The following is a 23853-nucleotide window of genomic DNA, read 5'->3' as shown; positions in this document are numbered from 1 at the left end:
GACTACAAGCCAGGAAAGGTTCTTTGAAGATTTCCAAAGGATGTGGATTTTCCATTTCTACCCTTTGAGAGACCTTTGTGCACTAAGGGGGCTGGGAGTATGAGAAACGCCACACAAAGCTCTTCCGGATGCAGTGTAGCTACACAGAGAGATCGGTCCAAACATGCCACAGTCACATTTTCAAAAAAAAATAAAAGGAAGAAAAAGATAATGTGGTCTGCTTTGTCCTCACTAGTGCTTTTGGCCCCAATGAGGGGAATCCTCCCTTCATGGCATCTTTAATGAGTACTTTTTAGAGCAAGCGGAATCCAGAGTTTCTCTTTCTCTGTCTGGTTTCCAGAGAGAAAAGGGAAACAATGTCAAACAAACTAGTGCCAGTTTTGAAGTTGCTGTTGATCATACTCTGCTATAAGTTTCTTTATATGTGCCAGCTTGTTGTGTAGATATTCACAGCGGTTCTTCTCTTGGCTATAGTTTGGATTAGTCTGCGAGGGAAAGAAAGACACATCAGTATTTGAAAAAAAAAACGAGGACTTGAACAGCTATGAGAAAACCAAATAAGCAACATTGCAAAGCTTACCTTTTTTATTTTACGATACTCTTGGAGTATCTGATTGTGGATTGTCTGTCAAAAGAGAAGACAAAAAAAAGAGAGAACATTTTAAGAATTGATAATCATTCATTGACTGACAGATCATAAGTATTGTCGGTTTTTCTTGAAGTTGATTAGAACAAAAGTATTAAGGTGCCCAGTCCCATTGTGCAGCTACAGTGTGTAGGACTGGACATAGCTAAAAGATCATGAAGATAAGCTATTAGATGTATACTTGATATACCCATTCTAGCCATCATAACTCTAGGGAGGGGTCTCTTAGGGAGGGGTCTATGGGGTCCCATTCTAGCCATCATAACTCTAGGGAGGGGTCTCTCAGGGAGGGGTCTATGGGGTCCCATTCTAGCCATCATAACTCTAGGGAGGGGTCTCTTAGGGAGGGGTCTATGGGGTCAGACGTACCTTGTACTTGTCCGTGCCTTGTTGGAGCTGCTTCAGCTCGGTGTCCAGCACGGTGAACTGCCGTGTGATGCCCTCTATCCTGGCGTGGAGGCCCCGGTACTCGCTGTACTCGGCGTTGAAGTCATTCTTGTAGGTCTGACGCTGCTCCTGGGAGCCAATCACCATGTACTTCCTGTTTACATACATAGGGGGAGGGGAGAGGTGAGGGACACGGAGGACGCAGAGCTTCCGATTGGCGGCGTAACATCAGTGAGAACATTCCAACAGCAGTCGTGCCCGCACGTCACCGTGTGTTCTGCACGTCACCATGTGTTCTGTATTGTGGAACAAGAATGTTCCTTTCGTAACATGTGGAGTGTGGTTTTGGAAGGGGGAGGAAGTCCTTACGATAAATAGTCAGCCAACTCGGATGATGACGAAGGAATACTGGTATTGTTGCACATTCCATTCAGGTCTGAAAGGAAGCACAAGGTTACTAAGTTGACATGGGAGGTTCTCAAGGATTATTCACATTGGCTGACAAAGGAAGCCACACTTATGACAATGTATGAACAAGCACGATCACTGACGTCATTCTTTCTATTCAAGATAATGGAAGACGCTTAGTACACGTTTGTGAGTACACATGTCCTCAATTGATTATAATTGGTATGCATTTCAATAGAATTAGTTTGCAACACGTAAAGAAGCCCTGAGTGGCCATTGTTTTCCCATTGTGCAAAATATGTTATTAACGGAATAATGTCTGACAGTAGAGGTCCCCATTTCACCCATCACCCACTATATCAATCATCCGATTTCACAAAGCAGCAATGCAATGACTGGTGTCAAGTGATTCTATGGATGACATCTCTCCCCATGTACTAAACACGTCTGCACACAAAGGCTGATATGATCCATAGCCCATCCTGGACAGTGAGGTTGACTACGAGGCCCTCTCACCTGTGTGGAGGTTGACTACGAGGCCCTCTCACCTGTGCTCCTGTGTGGAATACTGCTGTTCTTCATGTTGTCAGGGCTGGAGGTGATGATGTCACAGGCCTTTCTAGGCTCAGGAACACGGTCAGGAACACGCTCAGGAACACGCTCCTCTCCTCCCTTCCTCTCCTTCTCTCTCTCCTTCTCCCTTTCCCTCTCCCTTTCCCGCTCTCTCTCCCTCTCCCGCTCCCTCTCCTTGGACTTCTCCTTGTCTTTGTGTTTTTTGGACTTCTTCTTGGACTTGCCATGCAGCTGGGAGGGGGGGCTGCTCTTGACCCGGGGCCCGTCCAGGCCCGCCTGACCGGGGGACGAGGAGACTAGGCTGGGCACGGTCAGCGCCGCGGGCCCTGAGAAGACGGGCGGCTGGCTGAGTCTCTCGGCCACTGCGGCCTCCTGGCCCTCACAGTCCCTGCCATTGTGGCTGGAGTCGTTGCTGACGTCGGAGAGCGGGTCGAAGGGCCGCGGGATGTCCAGCAGGGGGAGCTGGGAGCTGGACGTCACGTTGTCCGCTGGCTGGGCTCCACTCGCCTCCTTCCCGTTGGAGGAGCTCAGCTTGCCGTTTATTGGCCCCGCTGGCTTGCTGGCGAGGTGTGATATCCTGGGTTTCTTGTTGGCCAGAGGGTCGATGAAATCCGCAGCGGGCCGTTTCTGCCAGAAACACAGGGATTTAGAGGTAGAAGATAAAACGGGGAATGTGAACTCGATTCACCCCTAAGAGAGAGAGAACATCTATGCAGTTAAGGATTATCAAAATATGCAAGTGGATAAAACAAGTGGAAAAATTAAAGTGAGAAAGAAAAGCATGCGCAAAAAGTATGGACTGTTTATGGGGTGGATCGGTGTTAAAGTGGTACTGGAGCCAAGCAGAGAAAGGAAGAAGGTCAGTCAAACAGATCTCTCAGCGATACCGAGCCAATGATGACCGTGCCCTTTCTACACAACACATGGTATTGTATTACTAACAGACACCATTTGACTGAGCCTACCTACACTAACGACTTTGGAAGTGGCTGACCTAATCACTGTGTGGTTGTGGTTGTTGGTTCTGAAATAACACAAGGCCCAGTTCTGAGCTGTGTGGACCTGCAGGGCCAGGAAGGTCCTTAACCTGTTTAGTTTGGCAGGACCTCCTGAAACGTCTTTCACCAAACCCAGACTGTCCACATACACAACTGCTCCGCTGTGGCTTTCTGTTTACAGCAAATGTTCCCAAACGAATTTCATTTGAATGAACACCAGAACCTACTGGAGTGTGTGTGTGTGTGTGTGTGTGTGTGTGTGTGTGTGTGTGTGCGCGCTAATACGTAAGAAGGGAGGGAGCGGAAGGGAAGGGACATTAGGTGTCTGAGGTGAAAAACCCAGAGGGGAAGCAGCTAATAATAAAAATCTACAGCAGAAACTCCTCCTTCCTCCTAATGGGACCATAAACACTGGAAGGCTCTGTGACGGTGACTGTGAGGAGGAGGAGGAGGTGGAGGAGGAGGAGGAGCAGGAGCCAGAAAAGACAGAAGGAGAATGAAGAGGAGGGGGAGGTGAATAAGGAAAAGAAGTAGGAGCAGAAGGGAAGGGGAAGAGAAGGGGGAGGAGAGGAAGAGGAGGATGAGTCTCACCTGAGACGGGGAGCTGCTGGCCAGCTCTTTGGGCGGGCTCACAGGGATCTCTACTGGAGCTAGGGTTTGGGCTGGAGCTGGGGCTTGGGCTTGGGCTGGAGCTGAGGCAGGGGCAGGGGCTGCCGTGGTGCTCTGGGGCTGACACAGTTTCCTGGAAGAGAAAAAGTCACACAGAACACAAGCTGAGTCACCACACAGTTCAGACATTAATAATACATCGCTGAGTGCCCAATACAAACATCCATTACTTTGGGGAAAACTCACTTTGGATTCAATCCATTGAGTCTGCATCATAATGAGACATACGTCTCTGATGCTGGCTCTAAGGTTGGGTGTGTTACCAACTCACAATACTAACTTCAACGATTACATTTTTTTTCTTCCTGTAAAGCACACCGTACTGAATCTGTGTATGAAACGTGCTATATAAATAAAGTTTGATTTGAACTCTGACATATCAGCAGCACGTCCTGACTTCTCTCTACTACCGTCACCGTGGCCTTGCTCTACATTCTGTTCCTTTTCCTCTTTACGATACCATTATGCGTCAAATGTACAAACAAAAACCCATGACCTGGTTTTGCACAGTGTAGCCTTTACAAGTTAGTCATTTCAAAACAGATAAACAACTCAGAACACAACCTTGAAGAAGTGAGATGAGACGTTTGGTTTCTGTTGGGGACTAAACAGAGACTATGTATACAAAGATAAACATTATACTGTATGCCTGTAGGGTGTTGTCAACAGGGGGCAGTGGGATACAGTGGGGAGTTACACAAGCCACACCCCTAGAGAGAGAGAGAGAGCAAGAGAGAGAGAAAGCGAGAGAGAGAGAGAGAGAGAGAGAGAGAGCGAGAGAAAGCGAGAGAGAGAGCGAGAGAAAGCGAGAGAGAGAGAGAGAGAGAGAGAAAGCGAGAGAGAGAGAGAGAGAGAGAGAAAGCGAGAGAGAGAGAAAGCGAGAGAGAAAGCGAGAGAGGTGGGGGGAGATAGTGCAGACTAGGGTCCCAGCTGAAACCCATGGAGGAGCCCAGGCAACACACAGACAGGCAGGCATGGCTGGACCTTGGACCAGTGCCACCTCACACATGGATCAGCATGTGCTGGAACACTGTTGCATCAGAGGCCTTCCAATCATTTTGCTGCATTAATCTTGCGTGACCGCTGGTGTTCAAACTCAGGGGGGGTGGAGAGGTAGAGGTGTGGGTGGGGGGTGGGTGGTCAGCTGATAAGCTGGCAAAGGCTCAAAGTGCACAGCAGAAAGACATACGGTTAAGATCTCCGGCTGGGATGAGTGCCACAGTAACATTTTTAATAACTGAGAATGTGAAATATTCCACCGATGATGGCGTCCAGACATTTTTTGGGTCATCTCAGTAAACCCAAACTAAGCACTCTGCAATGCTGGTCTATATTTAGCTGGGAGCTGCTTTTCCTTACTGCCCCAGTTCTTGAGGAACCAGATTTTTCCACTGGGTTCCAACCAGGAAAAGAGCCAGTTAGCCCTGTCAACAACACAGGGAAAAGAGAGAGAAAACTCTGGGGGCAGGGATCCGCTGGGAGAATGTCGTGCCTGACTGCAGACCACAGCAGAAACGCCCATTCCCAAGGAGATATGGAGCCACCTGGGATTCTATTGAAAGTGGAGTTGACTCAAACTGCCGTCCAAGACTCAGGTGACACAGACAACAACGTGAAGATGATTCCATCAAAACTGGTTGGTGCAACTGGTAGTTATTGACTTAACGCAGATCCAGAACACACAAGCTGCAGTTTCAACAGGACATGCAAGACTGAACAACAGGCCTACAACTATAGGACCCCCTGAACATACCGAACGAGGATCCTCTTCAGAAGTTGCTGGTCTCCCTCAGTGTAGCCCGGCCAGTCCTTCTGAATGTCCTTAAACAAAGTGTCCTTCAATGTGAAGGTGTTGTCCCTCCCATTGAGGTTAGCCACCTAGAAGACATAGGGTTAGGTAGGGTGTGTGTATGAGATCAGCTAAGGTGTGTGAGTGAGGTTAGGGAGGGTGTGTGTGAGGTTGGGCCTAAAAGACTAAGTCCCCTGGTCAGGCCTGACCAGTTCAGCAAGAACTGTGCTTGTTAGTTAGGTGTGGAACTAACCTGTTGCAGGAGGCCGTCAAGGGAGTCCTTGTCAAAGGGCAAGAGACCATCCTTCTGCAGGCGCAGGATGAGCTCCGGCTTCCTGTAGGGCTTGAGGGCCAGCAGGTGTGTGAGGCGCTCGCGCAGGGGCCTATGCTGCGGCGTGCTCTTCTTTATTGTACTGCTGGAGATGATGACCGGCCGTGACGTCCTCCTCGACGGCGCTACGTCCGACAGGCCAGGCGCCGGTTTCCGGATCTGCACCTTCTTACCTGGATAATTTAGAACAGGGGGAAAAAGAAGCAACAGTTCGGTGTTTCAGAGAGGCTGGGCAAACTGGTTTGGAGTGAGAGTGATCTTCAGGATGACTCAGGCGGTTGACAGAAATGTCTTCTTGTTGACAAAGGAAAGCGAATCCCTACCAGTGCCTTTTCTAACATCAAGTGGAGCTCTATGATCAAACATTTATTTGTATAGCTCTTTTTACGATGACAGTTGTCTCAAAGCTTTACAGCAAGAGCAATACAAACAACAAACAACATGAACTATGAGCAAACTTCTCATCAAACTCTGAACATCAGAGCAATTACATTACAAACATGACTAAGCTGCTTCCTGGTAAAAACAGTCAGTGAGTCATCTGTGAACCTATGAGTAGGTGTCTGTGGTGGGAGGGGGAATGGGTGTTTTGGCATTTATTGTGGAGTCACTGACACGTGCTTCTACTATAACTCCCTACCCCGAAGTGGCCACTAATACAATCACCTCTACTAGAATTCCCCACTGCTCAGGCTCACACATGGAAGAACCACGAGCCTGCAATTACCCCTACACACACGTGGAGCTCAAGTACTGTCCAGGCAGGTAAATCTGTCAATCTTACCAGCCACTTAGGCGGGTGGCTCACAAGGGTTTGCGAATACTACGCTTCTATTTAAAATACTGGTGTGATCCGCAATTATGGTCACCGTTAATTCAACATCTGTGACAACCCTCTTGCTGCTCCTGCCTCCGCCAGCTGACTGCAACTGCTGCAAACCCCAGAGTCTGAGCTTTCTTTAAAATTACGCATTCAAGTAAAATTCAACTACACACGACTGCACGAGATAGAAGACATGCAGGAGGAAATATTTAGTGGTATTTTCACACTGGGATAGCGCAATGTAAAGCGTACTACAGGAGGTTCATTCTGTGCAGGGGGTAATTTCTCATGCTAATGTGTGTTTGTGTGTCAAAGAAAATGTGGCTGGTGAATTTTCTCATCCGCTTGATACCTTGGCTGGTAGACCAAAAGGTTTATTTCATGCCCTGTTCCCAACATTAAGGTCATGTGGAGCGTGGCTGTGTGGCTGACGCACAGCTGAATGACACCACACACGCTGTCAGACTTCCTCTCCCAGCTGCAAATCAGGTAACAGAGGCCAAGCCAGAATACAAAAACGGCATAATAACTACAGCATGCCGCTGTTTTTCTAGGCTATTGCAACCTTACTGTTCGGGACTGCTGTTGCTTGTCTTTACTTGACTGCAGCAGAGGGAGATTCAGCACTTGTAGGTCTAAAGCCTCGGCCCAATGTGAAACCAACCAACATCAAATTCAATGACACAGCTCACAGGGGGAGCACCCTCCCCACTGAGTCAGTGTGCAACCTTGACGTGAACGGACATCAGTGGAGGTTTGAGGCGGTCATCGGTGCTGATCCAAGTGATCTGACAAGTGATTCTGAGATCTCATGTCATCCTTACCCACGTATCTGCCGCCAGGCTTGATGACGATGGCTCCCCTGCTGCGGGTCTCCTCCTCGGCCTGGGCCATGCTTTGCCTGGCCTTCTGGTAGGAGTCATCCGTGGCACACACAGTGATCTTGTCCTGGATCCCACCCAGACAGTCCAGCTGAATGCTCCCTTCACTGGGACAACACAGAAGAGGGAGAGGATGAGTTACAGTGGTCTCTCAATGACTAAACAAAACAGGCCTGGCCAATACTGTATATTTTCACATTTGGGGAAACGTCCTTCACAGAGAAACAAACTGTCAAGAGAGCGCAGTGTAGTAAACATACAAACAGGCATGGGTGGGTTTTCAAAGATCAAGTGTATTTGTGTAGCAAAACAGTTGTCACAAAAAGCTTAACAGTGATGAACAGCTACATTAAAACATGAGCAATCATTGCTGTACATAACCTGAAGTGAGGAGGCCCAAAGCATTTTCAAACGGAACATGACATGCAGTGCTACTACTGCTTAGCTTTGCTTTGCTGTCAAACCAGCCAAGCTAATATCATGGCTGGTGATACACCACTGCCTTGAGGGCATTATCATCAACATTATCATCTTCATTCAACTGTGGATTCCCACATTATCGAACCAACGTTGCATCAAATCCTATTCTTTCCTGCTCCTCTCCCTCTCTTTGATTCCTCTTCACTTTGATGAGGGTTTGGCAGAGGATGAAATGGAGCTGGCAGCCCTCAGTGGCTCTGCCTTTGGTTTATGTTGGACTTAGGGGCTCATGAGGATCCAGCCAGGCCCAGGGATGAACTCGAGCTGACCCGGAGTGTCTCATTAGAAATTGGTTGAGGACATCGACATCATGGGTGTTATAAAAAAAATTAAAAAAATTAAATTAAAAAAAACTAGACAGAGCAGGCCTCTTCTGCTTTGACATGCAGACATCTGGCCCAAATTAAATTAATTTGCTCAACATTTGTCTTCGATCGAGAGGAAAATGGGCACAGTGAGAGAGAGAGCAAGCACATCAGATCGGAGCAGATGGCATTTCACACTGACTGGAGCTAAGCTCATGATCACCAGGAATGTCTCTCTCTGTAACATCTCTCATAGTCCTCTGTAATCCAGATCAGCTCTTAACTATGTTAACAAACTCCTCCGTACACAAACAATATACTCACTCTTTATCAATTTACACTGTTAAACTACCTCTTTACACAGGCTCCAAGACAGAGAGGGCATGGCCCACATGATTCATTCCACACCAGAATAACTCAATTGAAACAAATATTGTATTGTGTTTGCGTCATTGTGTGTGTGTTGTATGTATGTATGCATTGTGTGTGTGTGTTGTATGTATGCATCTTGTGTGTGTGTGTCTCTCACCTGGTGATGTACTGCTGGATGCAGTCAAAGCTGCCCTGTGGGTTGTCTCTACCCACATTGGACAAATAGAAAGTAAACGTTCGTAACTCATTCGGATCTTCCGACCGTGGTATTGAGATTTTCTGTTGACAGGGGAGAGAAAAAAACAACAACATCAGTGACACAGTTCATTGAATAAAAGGATATTGGTCACGAACGATAGGGAACATCAATGGGTTCCATTTACCACCTACAAAGGTTGGCATGAGTTCTATCTGACAACCCTTCCAAAAGGTGAATGCCAAGTATCATTTAGATCAATCATTCACGGTCTCTGTTGTGTAGAAAAACATCAAAAGCTCTACAAAAATCAAGTCTCTATCTGCAATCCTGAATGAATGAATGAATGAATCTACTCTGAGATGTCAGGTAAAGGGCATCCCATCCCTGGCATCACCAGGTACTCTGACCGGCTACGAGGAAGAAAAAAAAGCAACAGTATGTACACCAGGTTACCTGACATCTCAGTTGTTCCTGGGTGGCCCTCCAGATACAGCCTACACCGATCCACCTACACCCACCTACACCCTGTAGCTAATGAGCAGTGGCAGTGTCCTGCACACAGAAACACACCGGTGGGAGGGTGTCTCCAACAGACCTGCATGTTGCAGGAAGGGAGGAGGATTAGCTGGGTGCGGTGTGGGGCTAATGGGTTGCGCTGCATAGCTGGGACAGTCAAATTGCGTTCATAATAGACAGAACAGCGCAGTTCAATACGCTTTGCAGTAAAAAACAAACCCTGTCTGTGGTGCTTCAGCTGGCGGCCTACCTGACAGGGTAGGTTAGTTAGTAAAGTAGTTAGTAGTCGTAGTTAGTATTGGCATTCCCAAAGTCTCATTCACAGCATAAAACAGAGGCAGACAGAATCCACCGTAATTGCCCTGCTACCACATTACAGGTGTTGCTTGGAGGCAAACTTGGGGAATGAGTGAAATTACCACCTACTTACCCGGCATTGAGGGCCTCTGGAGACCTCTAATCACAGAGCCGGCAGCTGGCACACACATTATTTTAGACTATTTGTTTTTAAAGAGGGAAAATAATTCGGCAGTTTTTTTTTTCCCCCCCTCGAGCCACACTGACTGGACAGCTTTAAAAAGTGACCAATGGGATGCAGATGTTCCGTTCCCTTGTAAAACGCATATCCACGAGCAGGAACAAGAACATTCCACGATCCATGTAGACAGGTGTCGAGGCTGTCAGGCTTCAGTGGTCAGTGTAAAGCAAGCCTGTAGACCGGTAATCTCCTTAGAGAGCAACAGTGAGAAGGCTAGCATCATACGACGTTGACCGGGGGAGAAATGCTCAACTTCCCTCAGTCAACAACCATCAATATCAACATGAGAATTTAGGTCATGAAACCTTGGAAACATATGCACAAAATAAACCTCGTTTGGTTTGCCAGCTTGTCTGACTAGTCTAACAGCTCCAGCTCCAGGCAGGAGAACAGAGAGCCTGAGGCTGACTAAGGGGAGGGAGAGTGCTGTGAGGTGGTGGTGGTGGGGGGTGGGGGGGGCTGGTTAACTAACTGACCCCTGGCCTGGGCTGGCCTGGGTCGCTTTAGTGCTCTCGTCTAGATTGTGTGTTACCCAGCAAGCGTTGTACCCACTGTGGTCTGGAGAGGCCATTTGTTTTTTACCTTGAATTTTTAAGTCTTGTGTTAAGGGGAACAAGTGTTCTAGCCATTTTCAGTACGGATACGCCGATTGGTTCTCACATACTTTGTATTTGCATTTGACTGAGGGCCTTGTTCCTGTTCTTTGAAGTGATGTGGCTGTTATTAAGACGAACACATCATGGTTCGTCCAATTAAAAAAGAAAAATGAAAAAAAAAGTACAAGATACAGGGGGGGTTACACCAACCAGTGCAGGGCACAAGCCCCTTCGTTATCGAAGCGTCACGCCGACAACATCAAAGAGCCTCACCACACTGAAGTCAAGGACTGCCTGTTGTCTGCTGTGTTAGCCAGGTAATCACTGCTCCGCTGCGGCAGACGCTGGGGGTTGACGCGCTCTCTCAGGACGCCAACAACCCGGCTCTGTTTACCCAAGGACCCAACACGTATGGAGCCTGCAGGTGGGCCAACTATAAATAAACACTGTGTCCCTGCCTTTCTGGAGGCCAGGGCTCTCCATTACGCGAGAAGCCCAGGCAGGCAGCTCCAGTAAGACCCTGCCTTACATGCACCGAATGAAGAGATCTCGGCCTAGCTGGGCCCCCCCTCTACTGCTAAACCATTTCTTACCACAGATTAACAGCCTTGTATTCTAGCTTAGAATGTGAATGGGACCATTTCAGAAATTCCATTTCTGATGTTGGGCTACATATCAATCTTACGACACATAAAGAAAACAAATATAGGGAAACACACTCATGCTTCCTCATTCAAAGGTTCTGTTGAATATCATCAGTCAACATCACCACTTCCTGATAACTGGACTAAGCTTTGGATAAAGGCGTCAGCTAAATGGCATATACAGTATCTTTGAGGGGGCGCCCACACACACGCACGCACACACACACACACACAATGTATGTGAAACCTGAGATGATTTAGAGGCAGAGGAGCTGCCTGGAAGGCAGAGCAGAAGGGGGTGTAGTGAGTCAGTCTCTCTCACACAGACGCACACACACACAGTAGAGGATTACAGAGCCAGGTCTGGTCGGTGGGCTGAGGCTCCACACACAAGAGATGACCTGATCCCACTGCAGGGGCCAGCAGTACTGCAGTAACAGCAACAACGACAAAACTGCACTGCCTGAACCGACTGGACACACAGGAACGTCCCACAGGCATGCTACCGCAAGGTGGTGGGCCGTTTCTATAAAGGCTCAAAGTCTCCACATCAAAAATCAGTAACGCTTTGTTAATCCACACCGCACTGCATCTAGGAACCCAGCAGCCATTTTGGAGAGTCATTTCTCAGGCAGAACGACAGCGGGAAAAAAAATCTTACCTCCGGCTGCAATTAAACATAACTAAGATAATATCATGCATTTCATTACCACAACAAAAAACGGAACATGCACTAGAATGAGGAGAGTACGTGCGTGGAAAAGAGGGGCAGGGTAGTTCAACCTTAACAAAAACCTGAATAAATGGCACACTTCCCTGCAGCCCCTATCTATCTATCCATCTATCCACATCTCCTTTCTGAAAAGCAAGTGGATTTTAACAGCCTTTCCAACCCCCTTCTCTCCCTCGGCCTCTCTCCCCTCATCCCCTCTCATTTTGCACGGTGTCCTGCAAACAAAGCCTCTTTTCAGGCCGGGGGCACTCGAGAGGCCTGGCCCTCCACAGCAGCTCCCCTGGTCTCCTCCCCAGCGCTGTAATTAATGAAACAGCTGAGAGAGAGGCAGAGCCAGGCAGGGGTGAGACACATGGCTGGCAGCAGCCCCCTACTGCCTCCTCAAACACACGTACGCACACACACACACGCACGCACGTTTACCTTCCACGGGTATTCTCTGAGCACGTTCTGTTATGCCGCCCTGGAAAAGGATCTGAATGAAAACATTAACGTTCATTCATATTGGCTATGAGCTATTGAGTTACGGGGTCTCACAGAGACCTCCCCGGCTTCTCATTGGCATTCCAGTGAACTCATTGAACAGGTTCACTTCTGTCGGCATGATTCAGCCATTAAACGCATGTATTATTCACCACTTCAAACAGCCTGTAAAAACACCAGATTTTTTCGAAAACCATCCGATCCCTCAAGGTGATGAGAGCAATTACGGATCACTCCCCACACACACAGACAGACACACACAGACACACAGACACACACACACAGACACACGATGAGTCAGGCTGATGGAGAGATAGCACAATAATAAAATACCGGCTCCTCTCCAACGTTTATCCAAATGAGTACAGACTACAGGGGCAGAATCCTGACAGCACTGTACACATCAGCATAACCCCCCACTCTGCCACACGCTCCACATAGGGACAGTAGAAGCATGTGAGCTTATGTAAAACAGCACTGGGCTCAGGCACGTCAACGTCGTTCCTAAACGCTGCTCGAGACCACATTTGACTTCTGACATGAAAATAAATATATCATCGTAATCTAACTGTGTCGAAAGCAAATGTCACTTGTCGTTTGAGGCCAGAGGAGACCACATTTCACAGACTCACTGACTGTGCTCGGCATCAACCCACGTCTGTGAGTCAAGACAGTACATGTGCACTAAAAGGCTAAACGCCAGGAATGCATAGAGTCTGTCGCAAGAATTACAACAATGCCGGCCTTATAGAAAATCCATTAATGCCACTGCAGTATGTACAGGATAAAGTGTGTAGGCTGATGCTGCAGGAAGAGCATGTGATGATGATGATGATGATGAGGTTGTCGTCTGGTCTGGACACACTGGCGAGACAGGTTCCACGTCAGTGGATGATTACTGGGTATGTTCCAGAACAGACGGGTAAAAAAGTTCAAACCGTTGCAGATAGAAATGGAATTTAAAAACACTGACTTGATTGCACATGCTCCATGAAAAAGGAAAGAATGATGTTTGTTCTATGCAATATATATTTCTATCTGAATGTCCTGTATGCAATGCTCCTAAAGGACTGGTGATTATGTACCTATCCACTCCATAAGGGGAACCTCTCGGCCAGCATGCAACCCAGTTCTTCCAGCTCTGTACAGATGGAATTGCAGCCGGGCATATCGCTGCCAAAATATGGCAGGAAATCTAATCCCTCCACCAGCCTCGACCAGACAACAAATAGGGCTCACTGGCGCTACAGAGGCCATCTCTAATGCACTGGCCTATACACAAAACCCTGCCTGTCACAGAGTTAATGAGTACCATATGATAAGAGTCCGTCTGTAAAACTCAAAACATTATTAAGCAGTTTAAGCAGCTACTTCTTCTCATCTCTGTTTTGCATTGATAGGATCATCTGATCTAAATCAGGATGGGATTAGACATCGGAGACCTGCAGAGAGAAACAAGTGAGTGGAGTGGACTTACCCCTTGGTTTCCAGTAAATCGGATCAGCGGTTGTGAAGACAGGCCCTGAGGGAGATAAGAGAAGACGATTAATGAGCAGTCATGTCATAAAAAAAAGAAAAGAAAAAGGGATCATATTGAAAGAAGTGGATTAAATGGGCCCCTGGTATGTGTAGTGTATTACTGTGGCCTGTGCTGTGAGAGAAGCCCATTCATGTGACAGGCAGACTGAGGAGTGTAGGAACACAATGTACCAAAAATCACCTCCATCCCACTTCTACTACTACAAATCATCAAAGGACCATGTTTTAAATTTAAAAATAAAAAAAAATCATAAACATGATCTTGTTAATCCATTACTGGATGATCCCACTATCCGTTTGAAGTTTACAACGGGACAAATCTATGAACCAGTTTCCCCTTTCCCACATCGCTAATGGGCTAGATGAGGAAGTACAGTCCTCCATTCATGTCCATACTACTCTCGCACGAATGCTGCAACTACTGCTGCTTTTAATGCAGTCTGAAATGTAATTTCTGGATGGGAGGCAGAGTACAACAACCTGCTTCTGTATTCTACACCAGGCGCCAGAGTTTATTGTGAACCTGCCCCTGTGTAAAGGAAATCATGAAGCAATGCTGTTCAAACTCTCTTTTAAACACAGAGGCCCTGCCAATGCTCAAGCCAATAAATTATCTCTTTAGAGGGCGACAGGATTGAAATGCAAAGCAAGCAGCAGGCCATCAACTTCAATCAGCTTCCTTCCCAGTTATCATATTTGTGTTCACTCACACACACACACACACACACACAGTTGCTGGGCAGTAAAATTGGTGAGGTGTCCTCATTCGTTTTCCATCACTCAGACTATTCAGTGCAACAGCCAGCAGTTGGTAGCCAGCCAACCAATCAGAGTAGCCGTTCATGGTGCTGACATTTTTTTTAAAAATATTTTCAGCAGTTAGTAGACCCCAGATGAAGTCCAGAGAAGTTAGCCTACGAGGGGCAAATACTGTCAGTAAATCTCTAGATAGTTTACATCTGCCTGAGCTTGCCACACCCATAAAATTAGATGAGCAGAGAATCATAGAACTTTATCAGAACCAACTCCAAAACCTGACCAATTCCGATTTTGGGGGGAAAAAAAGATAAAAGTAGTTGTGATACAATCAGTTTGAGAGAGAGAGAGAGAAAAAAAATACTATTTTCTAAACAACAGGTTGTAGGTTAATCGAGCATTCCTTCCATTAGTAGAGCTCGGCTTTGTAGCTCCATCAGAGATGTAATCATCCTTCAACCTACAAGCCTGACCGTGTTTGACGGTGTGGGAGAAAATAAGTTGGTTTAAGAGCAAACGCTGTCGCTGGCATTACACTCAAAGAAGTGTCCCCTTTAACCTAGGTAAACCTTTAAACCTGTTACACATTAGCTTACACTGCTACAGCGGAGGCAGGCGTGTAGTCTGAAGTTTGCAGACAGCTGGACACGTGCTGTGTGTGTGTGTACATCAAGGTAACCCAGCCATTAACACACAAATCCCACCCATAAGTCAATGTTGCTTGTATGGTTTATATATAGATTTTTCTTTTTTTTAAAGTGAGACTGAAATCCTCTTCACTGAGCCAATAAGTAACCAAAACACAGACTAAGGGAATAAAGGAACAGCTCCAGGCAGACAGAGGGAACAGCATGTAGACCTCTCTAAAAGGAACAGCTCCAGGCAGAGGGAACAACATGTAGACCTCTCTAAAAGGAACAGCTCCAGGCAGAGGGAACAACATGTAGACCTCTCTAAAAGGAACAGCTCCAGGCAGAGGGAACAACATGTAGACCTCTCTAAAAGGAACAGCTCCAGGCAGAGGGAACAACATGTAGACCTCTCTAAAAGGAACAGCTCCAGGCAGGCAGAGGGAACAGCATGTAGACCTCTCTAAAAGGAACAGCTCCAGGCAGAGGGAACAACATGTAGACCTCTCTAAAAGGCAATAGAGGAAGTCCCTCGGTTTCCTTCCTCATCTACGCTCTTGGAGATCGGATGTGAACCAGGAAAACCACAGGGGACAGACATGGGAAGGCCTTTACTGTATTCTGCCAATCCATGTTAGGGAGAGGCTGAATCAGTTTCAGCTTTCAAATCCGGGCTAAAACGCCACTTTTTCCTGCCCTGTCTTTCTCATTAGAGCTATACCCCTTATATTATGTACTTAACACTGTATACCCCTATATTTTAAACCCACAAACACTTATTCACTTGCCAACACAGTACTGACACTCACTCTGTGGTGGGGGTGATGATAGTTTGGGTGTAGGAGCTATGCAGTGACTTAGACCCTCTACTGTCGGAGACAACACTTGTCCATTCCCACGATTTGTAATGTACCTCATGTATGTGAAAGCAAAACAAAAATTTATATCCCTACATTTGATTCTATGCAATCTGTGTTTTAAAACTCCTAGTAATACAGTGCCAGTCAAATGTTTGGACACACCTTGCCAAGAGTGTTCAAAGCTGTCATCAAAGCAAAAGGTGGCTACTTTGAAGAATCTAAAATATAAAACATATTCTGGTTTGTTTAACACTTTTTTGTTTACTACATAATTCCATATGTGTTCCTTCATAGTTTTAATGTCTTCAATATTAATCTACAATGTAGAAAATAATAAAAAATAAAGAAAAATCATTGAATGAGAAGGTGTGTCCAAACTTTTGACTGGTACTGTATATTTTGTATATCTTGTAAGCTACTTTTGTATTACTTGTACAGTGTGTTGTGACCTTCGGATAAAATGCATGATACGTTCAAATAAACTTGAAATAAAACTTTACCCACAACCAAGTGACACTGACCACTGATGGGTGTTTAGTAGGCCTAGATGTGCAAATGAAGGGGCCCATGCTAAGCTAACTGGTCTGCCTTTATCATAAATATTTGAATGAAAAGTAATGGGAAATGAAAAACAATGACACAAGGCCAGAGAAATCTATCAAACCCAACTGGTATCCTCAGACATGGATGACTGGATGATTTGGAATGTGTGATGCAATTACGGAATTTCACTTGTCCAAGTAAGCCTAAATACCATATAGAGTTGCTGAAACATGTAATTTTCACACACTCAAAGTTGAGATCTTTAACCCAGACTTGACAGACTTTCTTCAACAATCAGATACCTCATTCCCTTAGTGTGGAACTAGAGGGTACCCAGACCCAGACCTGCGCTCAGTCTGAACCAGCCAAGCCAGACCAGCCCTTTAATGGAGCCTGCACGTTCTCTACCACCAACGTAATGTAAAACAGAGCACCGAATTTAGCTCCCCCCAGCCCCCTCGACTCCCCCTCACCCACCCCTACTGACAGAGTGCAACACTCAGCCTGTTCATTTGAATGGGCTGCTGACATGTCATTATTCTCTGGGACTGGAGACCAGAATGTTCCACAGAGCTAACCTTAGGACAGAGTGTGGCTCCTGACTGGGGCTCAATGAGAGGACCATGGAAGTTCACACAACAACAGAGAATGGGGACCAGCTGGTCACAGCCAACGCCACAAAGTACTAGTGACAAATCACAAATCTGATAAAAAATTTTTTTTAAAGGGAGGGAGGACCAAGATTGATTACCACTTTACTTAGTCGGCCACCTTTGCACAGTGATAAAGCTGGGTTAGACCAATGTCTGAGTGAGATAGCATACCATTAACTTCAGACGTTGTTGGCAGTTCGGAAACAGGGAAAATATTGACAAGCAGACCGTATCTAGAAGGTGAAAACGCCGGCTGTCTAGCAAAGTCAAAAGTTGTGTGTGCAAGAGATGGAACAACTTAGCCTTCTAGCACAGATCCCTTCCAGTCAAAGCACTGGCACAGGACTGATTGTTTCACCGGTGCTGCTCATTCCAATGCAGTCTTTTCTATTTGGATTACAGTCCGGCAATAGAAGAGCCAGAAATAGCTAGACCTAGGCCTAATCCCTGTCACTAGGAAACTACCAGCATCCCCGTATCGCTGTCAAAGGGCTATTTCACCAGGCTAGGATGTCACAGGCCGATAGTTAGCACTCCTCAAACACCGCAGGCGGAAAATCTAAAATGTCTATGGATGCTCTCAACACTGCAGTGGCATAGCCTCTCTCTCTCTTTGCATCTCTCTGCGGAGTGAACATAAAAAAATAAATAATAATAATTATTAAAAAAAAGGGAAATACAAAATAAAACTACACACTTATTCAGACAGTATCCAAGCTTCAACCTAGGGTAACACGATTACAGACTCAAATCAGTGAAGATCATTCCATTAAGCCTACTCATTTTAGATAATATCAAAGGGGTCTCTCCAGAGATTCCCTAACAAGCTTGTTGAAACCAGTAATGTGAAAGTGATGACTTTATTAGGTCTTGATGACTGTGGGGAGATCGAGCAAACAAAATGATCTATAAAGAATTACTAAATGTCAAGGGCAAAGAGGTGGCAATATTTCTATGAATACTTCTCTACAGTGATTTGAGATCTGTCTTTGAGAGAGAGAGAGGCCTTCATACATCTCACATGTTGGTACTCAGCATTACTCGTAGGTGGGGTAGGGGCAAAGGCTGACTCCATTCTCCATGTGACCAGCCAACTTTATGACATTAAATATCAGCACTCTTAAATTAAATTACACCTAGCCCAATACCATCCGACTATGCGATCTCTGGCAGTGGGAGACAGTAAAGGGACAGATGCAGTTATGAGGATAGCCCTGAACTTTCCAGGACATTCTCGTTTGTGCGGTGGCCCGGGGGCAGTAGCCCTAGGACATGGTGCTAGGATCCAACAGCTCAGGTCATCTCCACAAGCAGTGGTGACACTCTCAGTTACATTCTATCAGCAGGACAGGGCATGGTCTGGGGCAGCTCCCAGGGCGAGGACTCCAGGGGGGGACACGGGGTCCTTTCACCGCGCACTGAAGGGACACGAGACCTACCCAAGAATGCAGGTCAGGTCTCCTGCTCTGTACGCTTTCAGTAACACCAGGGTGGCCAGTCCAGTGTGACTGGACAGAGGGACACCATGACATTTTAGAGTCCTATTTGGCCATTATGGTCTCCGGCAGTGCCCGATTTGTTCTGCTCAAACTGGGGAGTCAGCAATCCTTAAATATCCATGGCACCCCGGGCTGGCTGACCAACGTGAAGCAACGAAACCCGGGCCAGCCTCAACAGACCGCATAATAACTGACACAGATGTGTTCGTCTGTCAAGGTAGCAAATGGCAACTGAGTTTCAATAAAGCAAAAAAACTGTGGGAATCAAAGGCGAACTTCGCGAACTTCGGGTTCACTCCGCCCCTAGAAGCCCCTAGAGAAACTACTGGCAAGAACAGACGCATTCCAAGGCTCAATTCCATTGATGGATTGAGTGATCTGTGGAAACTGTGTTCCATCCTTATGAAAGACACGATTCCTGTGACAGCCAATCGAAGGCGTTCAACTGGAGATGTGACAAATGTGCAGACTAAGAGAGATAGAGGACGGCTCTCATTAAAACTCAATTAGTCCCTCGTCTCTGGTGTCAAGGACAAGTCATTCAGGAGCACTAAGGTCTCTTCTTAAGCTACAGAACAAGCTATAGCCAGATGGCTCTTTTGCTAGTTTTTTTGCTAGTTTGAAAAACCCGTCATCTCAATAGTCTACTGCGGTAAAAAAAAAAATTAACTGCTTGAACTGCTGTTGATAAATAAACATTAAAATGGTAAATCAGAAATAGCTGACGCCACAGATACACTTCATTCATATGTCCCTCCTAAAGACCTCTTCACCCCTACTACCCCCCCCTGTACTAACCCTACCCCATACCCCAGAGACCTCTTCAACCCCACTACCCCCCTGTACAAGTTCTCTCCTGTTAATAAAAAAAAAAAAAAGAAAAATCAAAAGCATTACGACTGCCAATGACCACTGGTATGAGCATTGATTACTTTGTCTTATGATGACTGTTGGATAGATGATTCCCTTAATTAAACAAATGTATTTGTCGTAAGTCGCTTTGGATAAAGGCGTCTGCTAAATGCCATAAATGTACATGTAAAAATGTCACAGAGCTCACTGCTAAGCAATGCAGGAGGATGATGTACAGTGTAAAGAATGTCATGTACAAATAAAAAAATCACACTGCATGCACAGAATCCAAGAATAACCTGGCCATTACCTCACCCATTGACACGACACGGCTTCGGGCCAAAACCATGTCAATCGGCCCATAGTTAAGATCTAGGCTAATTAGTTTAACTTATCTAATTGTAGGCCCTAAGTCCATTCTGCTGAATCGTGTTTCACTGTAAGCTTGTCATAATCTTGAAGTCGAGACCCTGACTCCCAACTCTCCATCCTTTTCCCTGGAGTGCACACTTGTCTACTCCCATAAAGCCTATACTTACACCAATCACGTGCGTTTTACACACTGCAAGGAAAAGGACAGAGAATTGGAATGCAAGGTCAGGCTCATTCATTCCCCCACTGGTGTCAGTCGGTCTTCGGTCTCCAGGCTGACAATCCCCAGGATGAGGCTCCAGTTCACTCTGTCCTTCCGCTCAGATGTGCAAACAGACGAACGAACGGGCTGACGTTTGCACTGCTCATGTCAGACGTGGATAAGAGTTCGCTGCCATGCTGTACCTGAGAGGGCTATTGCACAGTGCACCTAGGCACACTGCTCTAAATGCTGTATTAGTCACACTATGAACCACGTAGGACAAAGCCCCTAAACAAAGGAGAAGAAAAACAGACCGAGTAAACAGTGAAAAAGACCATTCTGTTAAACGAGGCTTGTTAAATGTCATATGTTATCGATTTTCTCTTGGTACACAGGGCCGAACAGAACTGTCAGTGCTCAACTCTGAGTTTCGTGAGTAAATAGGCCAGGGGCCTACTTGTCGTCTTTCCAGAGCAAAAACAGAAAATATGAGTTGAGTAATTCTACTGTGTGCTTGGAATAGACCTTAGCTCTCCAGACAGTGAAAACAGGACGAGTCACGAAGCAAGCCAGACGTTGGGAAATCCTTTCACAGCTGTTTGTCCTGGGCACAGATATCAAAACTGGAACACAAGGCATTGCTTGTCAACTCTGCCTCCCTCCCTTCTTTGAGGTGTCTGAGCTTTTTTTGTAAGGCCTGATCTTATTTTGTTGCTCTTTTGCTGTGGCCAACTGACTCTACAAGGCTGCGGCTGAGCGAGAGGGACAACACCCACTTAATGATGCAGGAGATTGACCTCTCACCCCGCCCGGCTTCAACTTCCAACCCACAGGGCTCCATTCCGGAGAAGGGTCAAAGTGGGATTACTGGCTTTGGCTTGCTTCTCTACCAAGAAAACCAACACCGTCTCGCTGCTTGGCCAAACTGTGACTAAGGGTTTGTTCTAAATCACCAGAGAATATAGAGCGAAGTATACAATGACGACTGCTTACTAAGGCTGGTCTGTACAAGAGGGTTTTCCAGGAGTGCATCTCATCTCTACAAGACTAAAAATACAATATTCCTCACCACAGTTTCCTCAGCAATTAGCCTAGGCTAGTAAACCACTACCCAACAACGTGAAAATATATCATACTAAAATATTCTATTTACCCAGTGTGGATTAGCCAAAAGTGCAGTCACCCAAATAAATCAATTAAAAAAATGGGTTATTATTCAACAGCACAGTGGACAAAGGAGCCTGGGGATGAAAGGCATAAATAGTGCCACTATTTATCAGCTATGAGGCCGCGTAATGTCTGCATTCTCTGAAATCAGTGCTAAGCTCGGGGCAGGCTAATAAAAGAGACGATCTATCCTGCCTCACCACAGATCACAGCAGTCCAACCCCTCTGACTGTACCACTGCACGTTTCATGCCTCATTCAACAGAATTGGCCAGTTTTCCCCCTGACGATTAGGTTTAGCTGTGTATAGCCATTTTTCAAGCACATGATTTGAATCATCGAATCATCATTTCACAGTAAATATTTACACACCGAATCCCCAATAAAGTGCACATGCTAAATGAAATATCCCGAAATGTGGCAACCCAAAAAAGTCCTATTCAAACAAGGGCACTGCCATTGAGTAGATTATTGTTTTCTTATCCGTTTAACCCGTGTTTCTTCAGACCAACATTCATTACAGCTCAACATCATGATACTAATAGGGTATGGGTAGACAGCTGACTACTCTCATAAGTTCTTCATAGCCCAATGCTGACAGGCTGTGGTGACCACTTCCTCTTCCTTAACTCAATCAAAGAGGTTTCATCCTTTTTAACTCAAGGCCCATCTCCTATCTGTAGTTCAAACCACTAACCATTTTTTTTCTTTCTTTTTTTAAACATTTGTTTTCCCAGGTGATCAGCTGTAGCTAGCCATCTTAGCTGTACATGGCTCTAAAAGTTGAAAATGCATCGGTGGCTTACTGGGCTCTACCCAGTCCAATATTTATAGAATATGAAACATGAGATGACTATCCGGCAACACCAGTACGTTTAGGGGAACATCATAACCCATAAGTGAATTCTATTTCTATGACCTAACCAGCTACCAAACAGAGCAAACAAATCTCTTTAAAAACTTCCAAAACCACTAACAAGCATTATTAGAAAATGAATAAAGATGTTTTCAATCCTGAAAAATAGGGGGTAGGGCGAGGACTAGTATGGCCCAGCTAACTGGATAACGTTGAACTAATGCCTTTGGCATGCTCTTCGGACTGTCTACTCAGCACAGTTGCTAAACCATAACTACCCAAACTTCTTCGATCAAGTGGTTCACTAAACAATGAGTCTATAGATAACAAATTGATCGTACCAGTAGGTAGCTAATAGCTATAGCTACTGAGTTGACAAGTAATATGTAGCTATAGCATATCGACTGTTGACTACAAGTTTTCTAGCTATGCTTGCAATAATCAAGCTGGCACCGTGACAGATCATTTCTGAATTCTTAGTTAGCCGGTGTGCTGCTAACGTTAGCTGAATACTTTGATGGCACATTTGGGAGCTAACGTTTGCTAACAGTTAGTTGGCTATGCTAGCTTTCTGTCTTGAAAACACACAAACCTAGGCTGGTTCATTAGCTACTCTCTAGCTAGTTAGCAGTTAGTTAGCTCTAACATGTCTGGTCTTAGATAGAATTGTTATCAAACAATTTAGCTGTCTTCTTTATGCGGTCGTATGGGTAGGGCACTCAGCTGGCTACACACACTCGTACCTAGATAAAGGAAATTGCAACATTGGCTGTTGCTTCTGGCTAGTTAGCTCAGCTGGCCAACCATGGCATGGCTTGGCAGCAAAGTACTGTAGCAACTAGCGCTGGCTAGGCACCAGCCCTGTCAGTGTCAGCTAGCAGAATACTTGGTGTAAATTCGCAGTCTAAACGTAAATTTACATGGGTCGCTCACTTACCTTGCTGTTCTGATAACCTTCAAATGCTCTCAAGGCGCTGTCAGTGAGTTTGACGTGAAAAACAGAGACATTACTGCCATTGCTCACTCGTCCACAGGACAATCCATAGCACTGCTCCTCCTTCAACGCCGCCATCTTGCTAGCGTCTCCTCCACGCTCACGCACTCTGTCGTAAACGCAGAGATCCTCACATAGCTTTCAATGAATATTCATTACGTGGTGTGCGTGATGAAGTCTCACGGTAATAATAAATAGAAGCATGCTGAATTATATAAACACATATTCACCGCCTTGACTGTATTCATAACATTAGGTGTCTATGAGAATCAGGTCAGTAGTAAAATACCAAGGTTTTGAGGAGATATTATGTTAAATTATGCGAAATATGAGTACAATTCCCCTCGTCCATGGGAAAGCTTGGGGAAAGCAGAGGCGTGCGTAGGAAGAGGGAAACATTAGGTCACTGGACTACGTCAACCAGACGTCAATGATGTTTTGAAAAACCCATGAGTTAATTAGGAATGTCCAGTTAAAAAGATATGGGTAAAATAAACAAGAATGAAGCAGTAACGCTACTGTCTTTAGACAAATTAATGGATGCAAAAGCAGCAACTGACA

At 45.8% G+C, this 23853-nt stretch overlaps 1 protein-coding gene across 1 annotated transcript; it reads right to left on the bottom strand.

Annotated features, from left to right (window-relative positions):
* Nucleotides 1–15: 15 nt before the first annotated feature.
* ell (elongation factor RNA polymerase II) lies at nt 16–23373 on the bottom strand. The gene is made up of 12 exons (XM_083672265.1): nt 23236–23373; nt 13849–13893; nt 8820–8941; nt 7449–7612; nt 5724–5974; nt 5435–5559; nt 3604–3754; nt 1990–2641; nt 1403–1469; nt 1016–1187; nt 581–625; nt 16–485 (listed from the first exon to the last, which is right to left on the bottom strand). Exons 1-12 carry the CDS (start codon nt 23368–23370, stop codon nt 369–371), a joined length of 2046 nt encoding a protein of 681 aa, XP_083528391.1. The 5' UTR covers nt 23371–23373; the 3' UTR covers nt 16–368.
* Nucleotides 23374–23853: the final 480 nt, after the last annotated feature.

Source organism: Argentina silus (assembly GCF_951799395.1).
Source record: "Argentina silus genome assembly, chromosome: 6".
NCBI lineage: Eukaryota > Metazoa > Chordata > Actinopteri > Argentiniformes > Argentinidae > Argentina > Argentina silus.
This window is presented reverse-complemented; position numbering and strand designations above follow the sequence as displayed.

What these genes read in the sequence shown, in the direction of transcription:
- ell (XM_083672265.1), bottom strand. Translation starts at nt 23,370, where the DNA reads ATGGCGGCGTTGAAGGAGGAGCAGTGCTATGGATTGTCCTGTGGACGA. An exon ending in GATTTACTGGAAACCAAGGG is followed by an intron (nt 8,942 to 13,848) that starts GTAAGTCCACTC and finishes CCCTGTCAACAG; the next exon opens with AAAATCTCAATACCACGGTC. An exon ending in CCAGCAGCTCCCCGTCTCAG is followed by an intron (nt 2,642 to 3,603) that starts GTGAGACTCATC and finishes TGTTTCTGGCAG; the next exon opens with AAACGGCCCGCTGCGGATTT.